The sequence below is a fragment of the Oncorhynchus nerka genome, linkage group LG23 (assembly GCF_034236695.1).
Source record: "Oncorhynchus nerka isolate Pitt River linkage group LG23, Oner_Uvic_2.0, whole genome shotgun sequence".
Lineage (NCBI taxonomy): Eukaryota > Metazoa > Chordata > Actinopteri > Salmoniformes > Salmonidae > Oncorhynchus > Oncorhynchus nerka.
The window spans coordinates 29472933-29488034 of record NC_088418.1 but is presented as its reverse complement, the minus strand read 5'-3'; the positions used below and the strand labels follow the sequence as shown (position 1 = coordinate 29488034).

The 15102-nt window shown below is 42.3% G+C and overlaps 1 protein-coding gene and 1 long non-coding RNA gene across 2 annotated transcripts in view; one reads left to right on the top strand and one right to left on the bottom strand.

Annotated features, from left to right (window-relative positions):
* Positions 1–15102, top strand: part of LOC115106677 (kelch domain-containing protein 1-like) — a 33799-nt gene that overhangs the window by 17187 nt on the left and 1510 nt on the right. Inside the window, exons 5-11 of the mRNA XM_029629646.2 lie at positions 5504–5588; positions 5686–5784; positions 5976–6050; positions 6302–6360; positions 6571–6683; positions 7353–7425; positions 7696–7780. Coding sequence (XP_029485506.1) covers positions 5504–5588; positions 5686–5784; positions 5976–6050; positions 6302–6360; positions 6571–6683; positions 7353–7425; positions 7696–7780 — 589 coding nt within the window. The remainder of the gene's footprint in view (positions 1–5503; positions 5589–5685; positions 5785–5975; positions 6051–6301; positions 6361–6570; positions 6684–7352; positions 7426–7695; positions 7781–15102) is intronic.
* Positions 2105–3945, bottom strand: LOC135563955 (uncharacterized). Its single transcript, XR_010460685.1, has 3 exons — positions 3641–3945; positions 2353–2460; positions 2105–2252 (listed from the first exon to the last, which is right to left on the bottom strand). It is a non-coding gene; the product is annotated as an uncharacterized LOC135563955 (long non-coding RNA).

Sequence of the window (15102 nt, the reverse complement as noted above, 5' to 3'; positions counted from 1 at the left end):
ATCCTGACATACAGAACAGTTATAACGGCACGAGTGCCCCCCCTTTCGGCTGTAGCCGGTATGGCAGGATCTACACACATAGGTTGCCCCTAGGAACGCCGTGACGTTTGTAACGGCATAGTAATGTTCGTTTTGCACATAAAAGTACAGAATCTGGGGGTGCGGTTGGGGGGTGTTTTGGAACTTCAAGAGAGCTGCATTAGCTCTACTGTGGTACAAAACCACAATCTTGATATTCAGAAGGTTTTCAAATTTGACAATGTCTGAGAATGGCATGCCTTCATGGATCCCGAGACCCACCGCCGTTTGGATCTCTCTAGCCTTTTGCAATGCCGTCAGATCAGTACATCCGGGGTTAAGTAAATGCGCTAGGCCTATTGCAAAACATAGCTTATTATCGGGATTGTGAACGTTTATGAGGTAGGCCCTTTTATTGCTTATGATTTCTGACTGCATTAGGCTATCAAGCTTCCTTCTCTGCCCACCGCCCCCCTGTGGTTGACGTATTATTTGCACTACAAGCTCTAGGGTTCGATCGGCTATGATGGCTAAATTTGACTGAACAAGGCGTTCTACCAGCGCTGTAAATTGTTCAAGATCTGCTTCGCCATTGGGTAAAATAAGAGAGCCTGCATAATTCAGTATATCTCCACATATTTCCAACTGTAAGACATCACGAGGTTCGCCATAATCTCTTGCTGTTTCTAACAGGTCATTCAGAGTGTCCATTATCATCATGTAAAATACAGCATAGTCAAGATTCTGATTCACACATAGGAAATTGAAAAACTGTCGAATCTCTGTATTGTTGAATTTATTCCTGTACACAACCCTGACACGTCTATCATGAACATCTGCCGCCAGATTTATTAGATAATTGTCCAATTCCCCAAAAACATCTTGTGGCGTTTCAGACTCTACGGACCTAGGCGTTACGGGTTGTTCTATCGCTGTCGGGGTTGTCGGGGCCGAAATTGTCTGACTCTCGTTCATACGATTAATTAAGGTTATGAGGGGTTCGGGAATCTGGGATAACATGTTTTCCTCAACCCCCCCCCTGACTGGTTCATACGATTAATCATTTCTAAGAGTTCGGCTGGAATCTGTGTTAATATGCTTTCATCTAACGTTCCTGAATCGTTCATACGTCTTATAACTTCTAGGAGTTCGTCTGGAATCTGGGATAAGAGGCTTTCAACTGTCTCCCCGTGTTGCGTTAGTTCTGCCATTTTTGGATAATTAAGAGTGTTCGTTTTTTTTCTTTCTGTAATGGTTGGTGTTACATGTATGATTTTAGCGTCTGTATTTGCGTTTTTTAATGGGGTTGCTGTTTAACATGCGTGGAATTGTTCTATGCCAGAATAACATATCGTCTCTGTACTGTCTCTCAATTAAATCCCCCAGTCGTTTGTATAGCAAAACATTCCTCGATTTCAAAGCCCTGGAAAATAATGTGAAAAACCTTTCTTGTTCGGCTGCAGGTATTGAGGCCGTAGAATTGACTGGGTCTATAAGGTTGGCCGCATCACAGAATAGCTGGTCATCAACATCTGACATGTCATTAAAAACAGGTCTCTTGGGTGTTTCATTCGGAATGCTCGGGGCGCCGGAATCCCCCAGCTCTAGATTTATGTGGTCGTCTGTGCCGTTTTTCGCCGGTGCGGAGTCTGAATGAAAATAATACATACATAATTACGTTATTAGATATAAAAATATATATGTTAGCTACATACAAATGTCAAATACCTTTCCGTTATAATAATATATATTAACAGTACATAGTTAAAATACCTCAGCTTTTTGGCGCTTGTTGTGACGAATCGCGAAACCGGGGTGTGTGACTTTTTCCCTCTAGCGTTCCAGATTCTGCTGGGTCTGTCTCCGGGCAGTCTGAAAAAACATTATTTGTCCTTGTTTTAACATAGGCTATCAACAGATCTATAACTAATAAAAAGGCTGATAACTAATAACAAAACTGTATAATGGTCCCATACCTTGTCCCTGGAGCGCCGGCTCGTGAAGCAGCAAGTTCCCGGCCCAACAGTAGTTTTCGGGTGGGCTTGATTCTGAGGAGTGTACTTGGGCCACAGTTGATTGCCTGTTGGGGTCTGGAATATGTCGGGAGGGGGTCGATGTTCCCTGGATTCGCGGTGAGTTTGAAAAAGCGCTCGTACAGAACGGTAGAATTGCATCAAAGTCCTGCGTGTCAGCTGTCCATAACGCATCCTTTATCATAAAGGGCTGTATGTCGGCTGTAAATACATAAAATAGTTTTAAAAAATAGTACAACCTATTTTTAAAATGTTTATATATAAATATTTCTTGGGTATGTGTTTAATTATAAGGACTTACAACGAAAAAAGGCCGTTGGTGATTGTCTGCCAGACTTTTGCTCCTGCGAACCCCCATCATGTTCCAGATCAGGTAAATCGCGTAAAAGCTGCGTAAATGTCGGGGATCCTAGATTCCATTAGACAATGTTAACAGTTATACGCTATATCTACACTTTTTTTTTTTTTTTTTTAACCTATATTGGGCTTTTGGCCTGAAATACCCAAATAACTAGGGTTTAATATTCCAATAATATTCAAACAAATCTTAAAATATGTTTTTTTCATTTACTCACCTCCAGAAATATCCATTATGCGAGATTCCCTTATTCCGAATATTATTATTATTATTTTAATCTGTCCGTGCAGCTCAATATTCGGGCCTTTATGTTTGCGCTAAAGCAATGCTGACAACGTTAAAAAATAGTTCTGTCCCTAACTATCTAAAAGTTCGGAATGAGTTTTTTTGAGAGATGTATGCTACACCCCAACCCATGTATGTCTGGTTTAGAGAACACAGGCTGTGAATTCAAACAACAGGAGGGGATGTCGTGACATTCTGTCTGCAAACGGGGTGTGTGGGGGCCGCAGATTAGAGATATCTATGTTTAACCCCCGCTGTTCGTCTGATATCTCGACATGCCTTATGCATGATAGTGCACACCTTGGTTTCAAACGGTTCTCTACAGATAAGAGTTCTGGGACCCCCCCAACCTTAGGATTTATGTTACACACACACACACACACACACACACACGCCTGTTGCTCCGCCTCAAGACCCCTCCCCACACACACACACACACGCCTGTTGCTCCGCCTCAAGACCCCTCCCCACACACACACAAACACTCTGATTCTATTTTACTTCGCGACAGAGCTGGAAGACGTTGTTAAATAGGTTTTTCCCATAGTTAAAGGGTGAGATACCGTTTTTAAACATTCCTTTTATTGAATTCCAAAATATTTCGTACAACCTTTAAGACATGTTTGAATTAAGTAACCCATTTGAATAATATTTAAACATGCAGCACACGTGTTTTATGTAAAAATAAAAATAAACCTTGGATGCAGGTCTTTGTACATTATTACAAACTTTAATAAAACGTAATGTTCATAACATACCCAATGTAGGAATAGACTATAAAATAATACATGTTTTTTTTCAGATCTTACAGTTGTCTGCGCCAGACCCTAGCTTGAGAGAAAAGAGCGCTACCCCTTAGTTAAATGGGGGGGTATACATTTTCAAAAATTAACACCTACATTTTAACACACGTTATAATTCAACATTTATTTTAACTATTTCTTACAGATATATGGGGTCCTGTTAGCCCTGAACATTATCCGTTTCCAATTCCCCATCACAAAGTCTTTTCCGCGCTCCGTCGAAGCTCTGTCCACTTTCCTGCCAGGGAAAGATCCGCCTTCGAACTTGTTGTTGTTCCGGGGTATGTCTCAACGATAACCTAGGCCATCGCCGTAATTGTTCACGATTTTCGAAAAGACTGTCCAGCTTATTCATCAGGGTTCGGAAAATGTGGTAATCGCGCCATTTAAAACTGAACATTATTTGAAAAAAATTTACATCCTTGCATGCTTTGGAGGATACATATGGACTGACTGTTTTCGTAGCATTTGACCTGTCAAATTGTTCACATGCTAAAATTGTCACTCTGGAGTCCGGGGTATACCCCATGGAAGTGACTCTCAGGGCCATTAGATCCTGGCGTCCACAGACTTGTTCTTCCAACGCATATCCTGGCAGCCTTGAAGCACTCATGGCACGTTCCATTTGACACAAAGCTAGCCTTATTTTAAGCCATTCTCGCATCCTTAGCGCTAGAGAAAAAGGCTCGGGTTCTGCACGATAAAAGGGTTGGGACACGCTGTCTGTGAATATCTTAACCGTAGATTCCTCCGGGTTGAATATGTACGAAATATGGCCCTCGCTTGTACACAGAAATCCGTTAAAACATTCGGGAGCCTCTACCAAAATATCCTCCAAGCTTTTGGCGTTGGGTTCGTGACATGAGCTACAGAGCACTCCGAGAATTCCCCTTTGTAGACATATTTTTAGATGCTTAATATTCAGGTCTTAAAAAATGGCTTGTTCTGGACATTTATAATGCTGAGGCCCCAGCGCTATCTATAGCCCCAGACATTCCTGCTTCATAGATAACAACCATAAGGGAGATAAAACTGGGGGGTGGAGGGGGCATGGGCCCCAAAAGTTCAAACACCCTCTAACACATGACCACACGAACAGGGGGGGCTGGGGCGGGGGCACATATTCTGTACATGTCATCAGGTCATAAGGTCAGCAATCAATCAATTTTGACACATGCCGTATCCTATTACTCTCTTATATATATATTAAATGTCAATACATCTTTGCTGTAAATGTTTTAGCGTCAAACTGATGGCGGATGTGAAAAAAGTCAAAAGTTGGAAGAGTTGCAGTGTTAATTGAAAAATAATGGCATTGTTGGTTGATGTTTTTTTGCATTAGGCCATTTTCTCTTGAACCATATGGTCTATTAACTAGAAACTCATGGACACAAATATAAAATATATATTTTTTATTATTCAAGTACCGTATAAATGACCATATATGGCCATAGATGACCTGTTGATGATTGAACATTCTGATTTACTTTGGTAAATTACCGGTAGTTTTGCAAACCTACATTTATGACATTGATCACTACCCAGACTGGTTAGGCCTAGAAATGTGACAACGATGCAGAGGAAGAGGGTATTTGAAAGCCTTTTCCCCACACCCATTGTTACTAGCATTAAGGCTAGCCCTACAACAAAAGGTGCTCTTGAGCCATTCGCCAAACATTCACACCTTCTAGCTGACAATGTATATTAACTGCCTATTCAGATTCACTCAGTTGGAATCCTCATTTTACTTGCTAATTTACCTACTTATTACATCTCAATGGGAGGGAAATAGCCATTCGTAGTAAGGACTGACTTAGATTACAGTGATGGGTGTATTGTGAACAAACAAAACGATGCAAACATTATGTGAGTGTACACTGTGTTCACTGCTTGCAATATATGTGAGAGGGTTACTTTCGACGCATTTATTAATCAATAGATGCAGTGAGCAGCTGGATGTAGTAATGATGGTGCCATTAGTGATCTTTTGTGTTATTGTTTTATAGGCTCATCTACTTTGGAGGGTATGGATGTAAAACCATAAGAGAGGTCAACAACTCAAGGAACTTCACAGTCCATGAATCATCCTGGGTAAGTAAATAAGAAATTAACAAACAATATAAATACACTACATGTTCACTGATACTGGAATATGTTTATGTTTTACTTGGGTGTTATAACTCCCCAGGCAATGATTGGGACGACATTCTTTAGGTTCTGGGGCTGGAACAGCGAAGTCAACATTTTTGACACACACACTGCGACGTGGGAAGAACCTGAAACCCATGTGAGTGTGTGTGGTACTACTATATTCATGTGAATGAAATGAATGGTCTTATTATTGTTGACATGTCCCTAATCATGATTTAAGTATGATTTTTATTTAATTATGTAGCAACTATCTTGTCACTTGTTTTCTGTTGTTGACACATTGATTATACTCTTGATGACACGTTCCCTCGTGGCTTCCTTCCGTAGGGTCAGACCCCATCTCCTAGAGCCTCCCACACCAGCGCCACCCTGGGGGACAAAGGTTACATCTGCGGAGGTCTGGTGAGTGGACCACCATTAGATTCCTGCTGTTTATGGGTGGTCTACAGCATCTCTTTTTGGATCTGCCATCTTGAAATCAACTCTGGTCCTTTGCTTTGAACATCTTTATATCAGTGGTTGCCAACTGTATTGACCTATCAGGAGAAGAGCAAAGAAGCTGACAATGTGGCATCTTGTGATTGAGACAAGGATTTGCTGATGGTGACTGACTTATGTCCCTGTGATTTCAAAACATTTCATATTTGTGACAGGAGGACACAGATTTGGACATCCACTGTCTGGATCTGGACACCTGGATATGGACACGGATGTAAGCTCATTTACTCTATATCTATATAAAGTATGTGACTGACTGGGTTTGAACCTGGGTCTCTAGCGTGCCTCACAAGACTGTTAGATCTAATATGTTTACTCAACCTACAACAACCATGGGCTCGTCTCTGTAAAAACTTTTGTCCTTGTTAGCATGTGTTTAGTGCTATATCTGTGTGTTTGTGTAAAACACTCTGCATTCCTCCAGTGACTTCCTCTCGTCTTTGGTGCCCGTGGGGCGTTCCATGCACACCCTGACCCCAGTGTCTGACCACACCCTCTTCCTGTTTGGTGGGCTGAGTATCACCGGTGATTCTTTAAGTAAGTCTGAAGCTAACCTGGATAAACCAGACCGAGTGCTACACTCACTTTTGTCTACTAGGCTAGTTATGTCTAACAAAAGTGTTACCTCATTGAATCAGCAAATAGATACATTCGTTTTATTTTTATTTTTTTACATTTGTATTTTTATCAAACCCTAATGCATTATGGGTGTAATAAGGATTCATAACAGCCCCATCGGTCCTTATAGCACTTACGTCTTTCTAAAATGCTAAAGTGCTTTTGTAATCTCTCGTGGACAGCATGTAACATAACTGGTATTTTAGCATCTGTCAACAGACTGATGCGATGACTAACGAGGGACTTTGTTCTGCTGTGCAGATTTATTATCACCATGGATCATTTGGACAAATCACGATTTCGCAGGTGTTCACATCTTTTGCATTTAGGAATTGGGTGGCACAATTGGCCCATAGACTAGCCTGTAACTTGCAAAGAGAGGGGGGTGGAGCTACCGCCTTGCTTCTGCCCCTCATTCTAGTATTTTTTCTAACATGTCTGCCCCCCATAACTTAATCGAGCCTCTGACGCATTACTGAAGATTCTAGTTCTGGGTTTCCTGTGAGTAGTGCTTTTGTAAAGAATGACATATGTATTGAAGGTGGTTTGTAAAAAAATCATACATATTCTTTCATATCTTTCCTTTAGGTGACGGATGGGAGTTTGACACTCAGACAAATACATGGAGAGAGATGGATCACCTACACCATGACAAGCCCAGGTAGGGGATGGCCATCAAAAGCCACTGTTTGTGCATATTCTCACTGTCATTAGCCTAATTTCCAGTAACACGCCATCTCTGTGCAGACGTTTTGAACCGAGAGACTCAACCAGCAGTAACTTCTTGTAATGCTTGCGACGTTCCTGTTTTTTATTTCTTTATTCGTTAGGTGCAACCAATTAGTGAGCAGATATTTATTTTATTCAATTAAACAAAACAAAAAGTTGTTTGAACATGGTATACCTGTCTGAACATGGTATACCTCCATAGGTTGTGGCATTCGGCGTGTCGGGGCAAGGATAATGATGTGGTTGTCTTCGGGGGGTGTCGAGACTACGTCCTCCTGATGGACTCGGTACGTATAAGTCTACACTGGGGAAAAACAAGTCCTTAAAACCTCTTATGGCTAGGGGCAGTATTGAGTAGCGTGGATGAATAAGGTGCCCAGAGTAAACTGCCTGCTCCTCAGTCCCAGTTGCTAATATATGCATATTATTTGGATAGAAAACACTTTGAAGTTTCTAAAACTGTTTGAATGATGTCTGTGAGTATAACATAACTCATATGGTAGGCAAAAACCTGAGAGAAAATCCAAACAGGAAGTGGGAAATCTGAGGCTTGTAGTTTTTTAACTCAGCCCCTATTGAAGATACAGTGGGATATTGGTTATGTTGCACTTCCTAAGGCTTCAACTTGTTTGGGCTGAATGAGAGGGGAATGAGTCAGAGGTCTGCCAGCAGCCACGAGCTGGTAAGGCGCATTTCACATGAAAGGTAGCTCCTGTTCCTTTGCTTTTCTGAAGACAAAGGAATTCTCCGGTTGGAACCTTATTGAAGATTTATGTTAAAAACATCCTAAAGATTAATTCCATACATCGTTTGACATGTTTCTAAGGACTGTAACGGAACTTTTTGACATTTCGTCTGCAACTAGTGAATGCGCTTCGTGAGTTTTGATTTGTTTACCAAACGCGCTATCAAAAGTAGCTATTTGGACATAAATGATGGGCATTATCGAACAAATCAAACATTTATTGTGGAACTGGGATTACAGGGGAGTGCATTCTAATGAAGATCATCAAAGTTAAGTTAATATTTATAATGTTATTTCTGACTTATGTTGACTGCACAATATGGCAGATATCTTTTTGGCTTGTTGGTTCTCTGAGTGCTGTACTTAGATTATTGCATGGTTTGCTTTTTCCGTAAAGCTTTTTTGAAATCTGACACAGCGGTTGCATTAACTTTTTGATGCACCCATCCCGTTACCGGGATCATTTTTCGACAACATCCGCTGAATTGCAGAGCGCCAAATTCAAATTAAATTACTAGAAATATTTAATTTTCATGAAATCACAAGTGCAATATAGCAAAACACAGCTTAGCTTGTTGTTAATCCAACTGGCGTGTCAGATTTTTTTTTTTTCCGGCAAAAGCATACCAAGTGTTTATGTAAGGCCATCTCTCTCAGTAGACAAAACATTACAAACCGCTAACAGCCAAGTAGATTGGTCAGAAAAGCAATAACATGAATCGCTTACCTTTGATGATCTTCGGATGTTTGCACTCACGAGACTCCCAGTTACACAATAAATGTTCCCTTTTGTTCCATAAAGATTATTTTTATATCCAAAATACCTCCATTTGGTTGGCGCGTTCTGTTCAGAAATCCAAAGGCTCGAGCGGTCAAGACCGGGCAGACGAAAATTCCAAATAGTATCCGTAAAGTTCGTAGAAACATGTCAAATGTTTTTTATAATCAAGCCTCAGGTTGTTTTTACAATATATAATCGATAATATTTCAACCGGGACTGTAGCTTCTTCAATAGGAGAGAGAGAGAAAATGTCTGCTCCAAACTGTTGCGCATGCAAAATGCTGCTGGCACCCAGCCATCCAATGACGCGATGTGATCTTTCTCGCTCATTTGTCAAAATAAAAGCCTGAAACTATGTCTAAAGACTGTTCACACCATGGGGAAGCCATAGGAAAAGGAATCTGGTTGATATCCCTTTAAATGGAGAGAAAGGAAGGCTATGGAACAGAGAGCTTTCAGGAAAAACAGCACTTCCGGGTTGGATTTTCCTCAGGTTTTCGCCTGCAATATCAGTTCTGTTATACTCACAGACACTATTTTGACAGTTTTGGAAACTTTAGAGTGTTTTCTATCCTAATCTGACAAGTATATGCATATTCTGGGCCTGAGAAATAGGCAGTTTCATTTGGGTATGTTTTTCATCCAAACATCAAAATACTGCCCCCTACACTCAACAGGTTAAGGAGAAGTTTATCTATATTTCCATGTATAACACTTGTATTTTCATCAACATTTATAATGATTATTTCTGTAAATTGATGTGGCTCTCTGCAAAATTACTGCATGTTTTTGGAACTCCTGAACATAACGCGCCAATGTATACTGAGATTTCTTTATATAAATATGAACTTTATCGAACAAAACATACATGTATTGTGTAACATGAAGTCCTATGAGTGTCATCTGATGAAGATCATCAAAGGTTAGTGATGCATTCTCTCTATTTCTGATTTTTGTGACTCCACTCTTTGGCTGAAAAAATGGCTGAGTTTTTCTGTGACTTGGTGGTGACCTAACATAATCGTTTGTGGTGCTTTCGCTGTAAACGCCTTTTTGAAATCGGACACTGTGGTGGGATTAACAACAAGATTACCTTTTAAAATGGTATAAGATTGTATGTTTGAGGAATTTCTGTTGTTTTGAATTTGGCGCACTGCACTTTCACTGGCTGTTGTCATGTCGATCCCCTTAACGGGATCTCAGCCCTAAGAAGTTTTAAGGATGCTTTTCACATTCCCTAGCTTGATAGATGGCGTCTGAATGATGGTTGAATTGTTCATTTAGTTTAGTTTTCATTTGATCACATAAGTAATCTTATGGTTGAAAAACCTGCCATTGATAAGGCCGATAACAGATTTCTTAAGGGAACTAGCTTTCTTGGACCAGTAGTTATGGTCACTGCCTTTGGTCATGGTGACCCAATTTCAGGCTGCTCATCTTAACCTTGCACTGTTCCCTCAATCACTACAATACTTAATGTGCTCATGTTCATCTCAAGTCTGGGCTGAGTAGGAGCTGCCCTCCCATAGGGGTGGAGAGGAGGGAGTGAAAGGATAATAGGTCCTCCGGAAGTTCCATTTTCGCTCAGCTGCCTACAGCCCTGTTCTGAAGCTCCCAATGAGTCACTCGGCCACGGAGCACGAGGGAAGGGCCAAGCCAGCTGGGAGGAAAGGGGACAGTGTGAGTCATAGGATACGGAAAGGGAGGAGAGTAGGGTCGACATGGGTTGTGCACGCAGGGTACACTAAATTAGAAGGGTTGCAGCCAAGAGGTGAGGAGAGTCTGTAAAGCATACAGGGAGAGGAGCGAACTCATTGTTGACAAAGCTACAAAAGAGCAAAATGACAATCTGTAAATAACTCGGTAAGATACACGAGTGGTGTGAAGCCCTCCTCTCTTTCATTGAATAACTCTGCAGAACAACTCGGCAGAACCGTCTTTGTTTCGGCAGGTGTCTTAGTTTTGCGACAAAATCGACACGATCGCGGCTTACAGCTGCCGCTGACAAACCAGGGGAGACTGGAGAACTAACAATAATTGCTAATTGCCTAGCAGAGGTGGAGAGCACACCTCCCAATACAGCCAGTGATTACCAAACCAAGTAACTAATTGCCCAGCCACTTGATCCTGGTTGATGTGTCAACAATCTGCAAATTGTGAGCTGTCAGCAGTTCACACATGAAGTATGCCACTGGGAAAACAGGCAGCACTTAAAGTAGATGGCCCTAGCTAGCAAAGAAAATGTACAAGACCACAACAGATAAAGACAACAAATTATACTTATCACTCCTGGAGATATCAGGAGTCCACTAGCTATATTACTATTTAAGGGGCGGCAGCGTGGCCTAGTGGTTAGAGTGGTGGACTAGCAATTGGTTGCAAGTTCGAATCCCTAAGCTGACAAGGTACAAATCTGTCATTCTGCCCCTGAACAAGGCAGTTTATTTTTTATTTTATTTTATTTCACCTTTATTTAACCATTTGCAACTGCGACCTGGCCAAGATAAAGCGTAGCAATTCGACACATACAACAACAGAGTTACACATGGAATAAACAAAACATACAGTCAATAATACAGTAGAACAAAAGAAAACAAAAAGTCTAAATACAGTGAGTGCAAAAGAGGTAAGTTAAGGAAATAAATAGGCCATGGTGGCGAAGTAATTACAATATAGCAATTAAACACTGGAATGGTAGATCGGCAGAAGATGAATGTGCAGGTAGAGATACCGGGGTGCAAAGGAGCAAAATAAATAAATACCAGTATGGGGATGAGGTAGGTAGATAGATGGGCTGTTTACAGATAGGCTAAGTACAGGTGCAGTGCTCTGTAAAATGCTGTGACAGCTGTTGCTTAAAGCTTGTGAGGGAGATGTGAGTCTCCAGCTTCAATTCTTCAGCTTCAATTCGTTCCAGTCATGGGCAGCAGAGAACTGGAAGGAAAGACGACCAAAGGAGGAATTTGGGGGTGACCAGTGAGATATACCTACTGGAGCGCGTGCTACGAGTGGGTGCTGTTATGGATGCTGTTATGGTGACCAGTGAGCTGAGATAAGGCGGGGCCTAGCAGAGACTTGTAGCCAGTGGGTTTGGCGACAAGTATGAAGTGAGGGCCAACCAACGAGAGCGTACAGGTCGCAATGGTGGGTAGTGAATGGGGCTTTGGTGACAAAACGGATGGCACTGTGATAGACTGCTTCCAGTTTGTTGAGTAGAGTGTTGGAGGCTATTTTATAGATGACATCACCGAAGTCGAGGATCGGTAGGATGGTCAGTTTTACGAGGGTATGTTTGGCAGCATGAGTGAAGGATGCTTTGTTGTGATATAGGAAGGCGATTCTAGATTTAATTTTGGATTGGAGATGCTTAATGTGAGTCTGGAAGGAGAGTTTACAGTCTAACCAGGCACCCAGGTATTTGTAGTTGTCCACGTATTCTAAGTCAGAGCCGTCCAGAGTAGTGATGCTGGACGGGCGAGCGGGTGCGGGCAGCGATCAATTGAAAAGCATGCATTTAGTTTTACTTGCATTTAAGAGCAGTTGGAGGCCATGGAAGGAGAGTTGTATGGCATTGAAGCTCGTCTGGAGGTTAGTTAACACAGTGTCCAAGGAGGGGCCAGAAGTATACAGAATGGTGTCGTCTGCGTAGAGGTGGATCCGAGAATCACCAGCAGCAAGAGCAACATCATTGATGTATACAGAAAAGAGAGTCGGCCCAAGAATTGATCCCTGTGGCACACCCATAGAGACTGTCAGAGGTCCAGACAACAGGCCCTCCGATTTGACACACTGAACTCTATCAGAGAAGTAGTTGGTAAACCAGGCGAGGCAATCATTTGAGAAACCAAGGCTGTCGTGTCTGCCAATAAGAATGTTGTGATTGACAGAGTCGAAAGCCTTGGCCAGGTCGATGAATACGGCTGCACAGTAATGTCTCTTATCGATGGCGGTTATGATGTCGTTTAGAACCTTGAGCGTGGCTGAGGTGCACCCATGACCAGCTCTGAAACCAGATTGCATAGCGGAGAAGGTATGGTGGGATTCAAATGGTCAGTAATCTGTTTGTTAACTTGGCTTTCGAAGACCTTAGAAAGACAGGGTAGGATAGATATAGGTCTGTAGCAGTTTGGGTCTAGAGTGTCACCCCCTTTGAAGAGGGGGATGACCGCGGCAGTATCAGACAATACGAAAGAGAGGTTGAACAGGCTAGTAATAGGGGTTGCAACAATTTCGGCAGATCATTGTAGAAAGAGAGGGTCCAGATTGTCTAGCCCGGCTGATTTGTAGGGGTCCAGATTTTGCAGCTCTTTCAGAACATCGGCTATCTGGATTTGGGTAAAGGAGAAATGGTGGGGGTAGGAGTAGCCAGGTGGAAAGCATGGCCAGCCGTAGAAAAATGCTTATTGAAATTCTCAATTATAGTGGATTTATCGGTGGTGACAGTGTTTCCTAGCCTCAGAGCAGTGAGCAGCTGAGAGAAGGTGCTCTTATTCTCCATGGACTTTACAGTGTCCCAGAACTTTTTTGAGTTTGTATATTTGTTCCTAACTTCCCTGAAAAGTTGCATATCACGGGGGCTATTCGATGCTAATGTAGAATGCCACAGGATGTTTTTGTGCTGGTCAAGGGCAGACAGGTCTGGCATGAACCAATGACTATATCTATTCCTAGTTCTACCTTTTTTGAGGGGCATGCTTATTTAAGATGGTGAGGAAGGCACTTTTAAAGAATAGCCAGGCATCATCTATTGACGGAATGAGGTCAATGTCATTCCAGGCTACCCCGGACAGGTCGATTAGAAAGGCCTGCTCGCAGAAGTGTTTCAGGGAGCGTTTGACAGTGATGAGGGGTGGTCGTTTGGTCGCAGACCCATTACGGATGCAGGCAATGAGGCAGTGATCGCTGAGATCTTGATTGAAACCAGCAGAGGTGTATTTGGAGGGCGAATTAGTTAGGATGACATCTATGAGGGTGCCTGTGTTTACGGATTTGGGGTTGTACCTGGTAGGTTCATTGATCATTTGTGTGAGATTGAGGGCATCAAGCTTAGTTTGTAGGATGGCCGGGGTGTTAAGCATGTCCCAGTTTAGGTCACCTAGTAGCACAAGCTCAGAAGATAGATGGGGGAAATCAGTTCACATATAGTATCGTGAGCACAGCTGGGGGCAGAGGGAGGTCTATAGCAAGCGGCAACAGTGAGAGACTTGTTTCTGGAAAGGTGAATTTTTAGAAGTAGAAGCTCAAATTGTTTGGGTACAGACTTAGCCTGCAGAGTTCTGTATTACTTTCTATCTTTGCAGTAGATTGCAACACCGCCCTCTTTGTCAATTCTATCTTGGCGGAAAATGTTATAGTTAGCAATGGAGATTTCAGGGTTTTTGGTGGTTTTCCTAAGCCAGGATTCAGACACGGCTAAGACATCTGGGTTGGCGGAGTGTGCTGAAGCAGTGAGTAAAACAAACTTAGGGAGTAGGCTTCTAATGTTAACATGCATGAAACTAAGGCTTTTACGTTTACAGAAGTTTTGGTGGGAGTGGAGCTAGGCACGGCAGGACCTGGATAAACCTCCACATCACCAGAGGAACAGAGGAGAAGTAGGATAAGGGTACGGCTAAAGACTATACGAACTGGCCGTCTAGCACGTTCAGAACAGAGAGTAAAAGGAGCAGGTTTCTGGGCACGATAGCATAGATTCAAGGCATAGTGTACAGACAAAGGTAAGGTAGGATGTGAGTACATTGGAGGTAAACCTAGGCATTGAGTAATGAAAAGAGAGATATAGTCTCTAGAGATGTTTAAACCATGTGATGTCATCACATATGTAGTAGGTGGAACAACATGGTTGGTTGAGGCATATTGAGCAGGGCTAGAGGCCCTAGTGAACAGTGAAATAAGACAGTAATCACTAACCAGGACAGTAATGGACAAGGCATATTGATATTAGAGAGAGGCATGCGTAGCCGAGTGAACATATGGGTCCAGTGAGTGGTTGGGCTGGCTGGGGACATGGCGATTCAGACGGTTAGCAGTTAACCCACTGTTCCTAGGCTGTCATTGAAAATAAGAATGTGTTCTTAACTGAC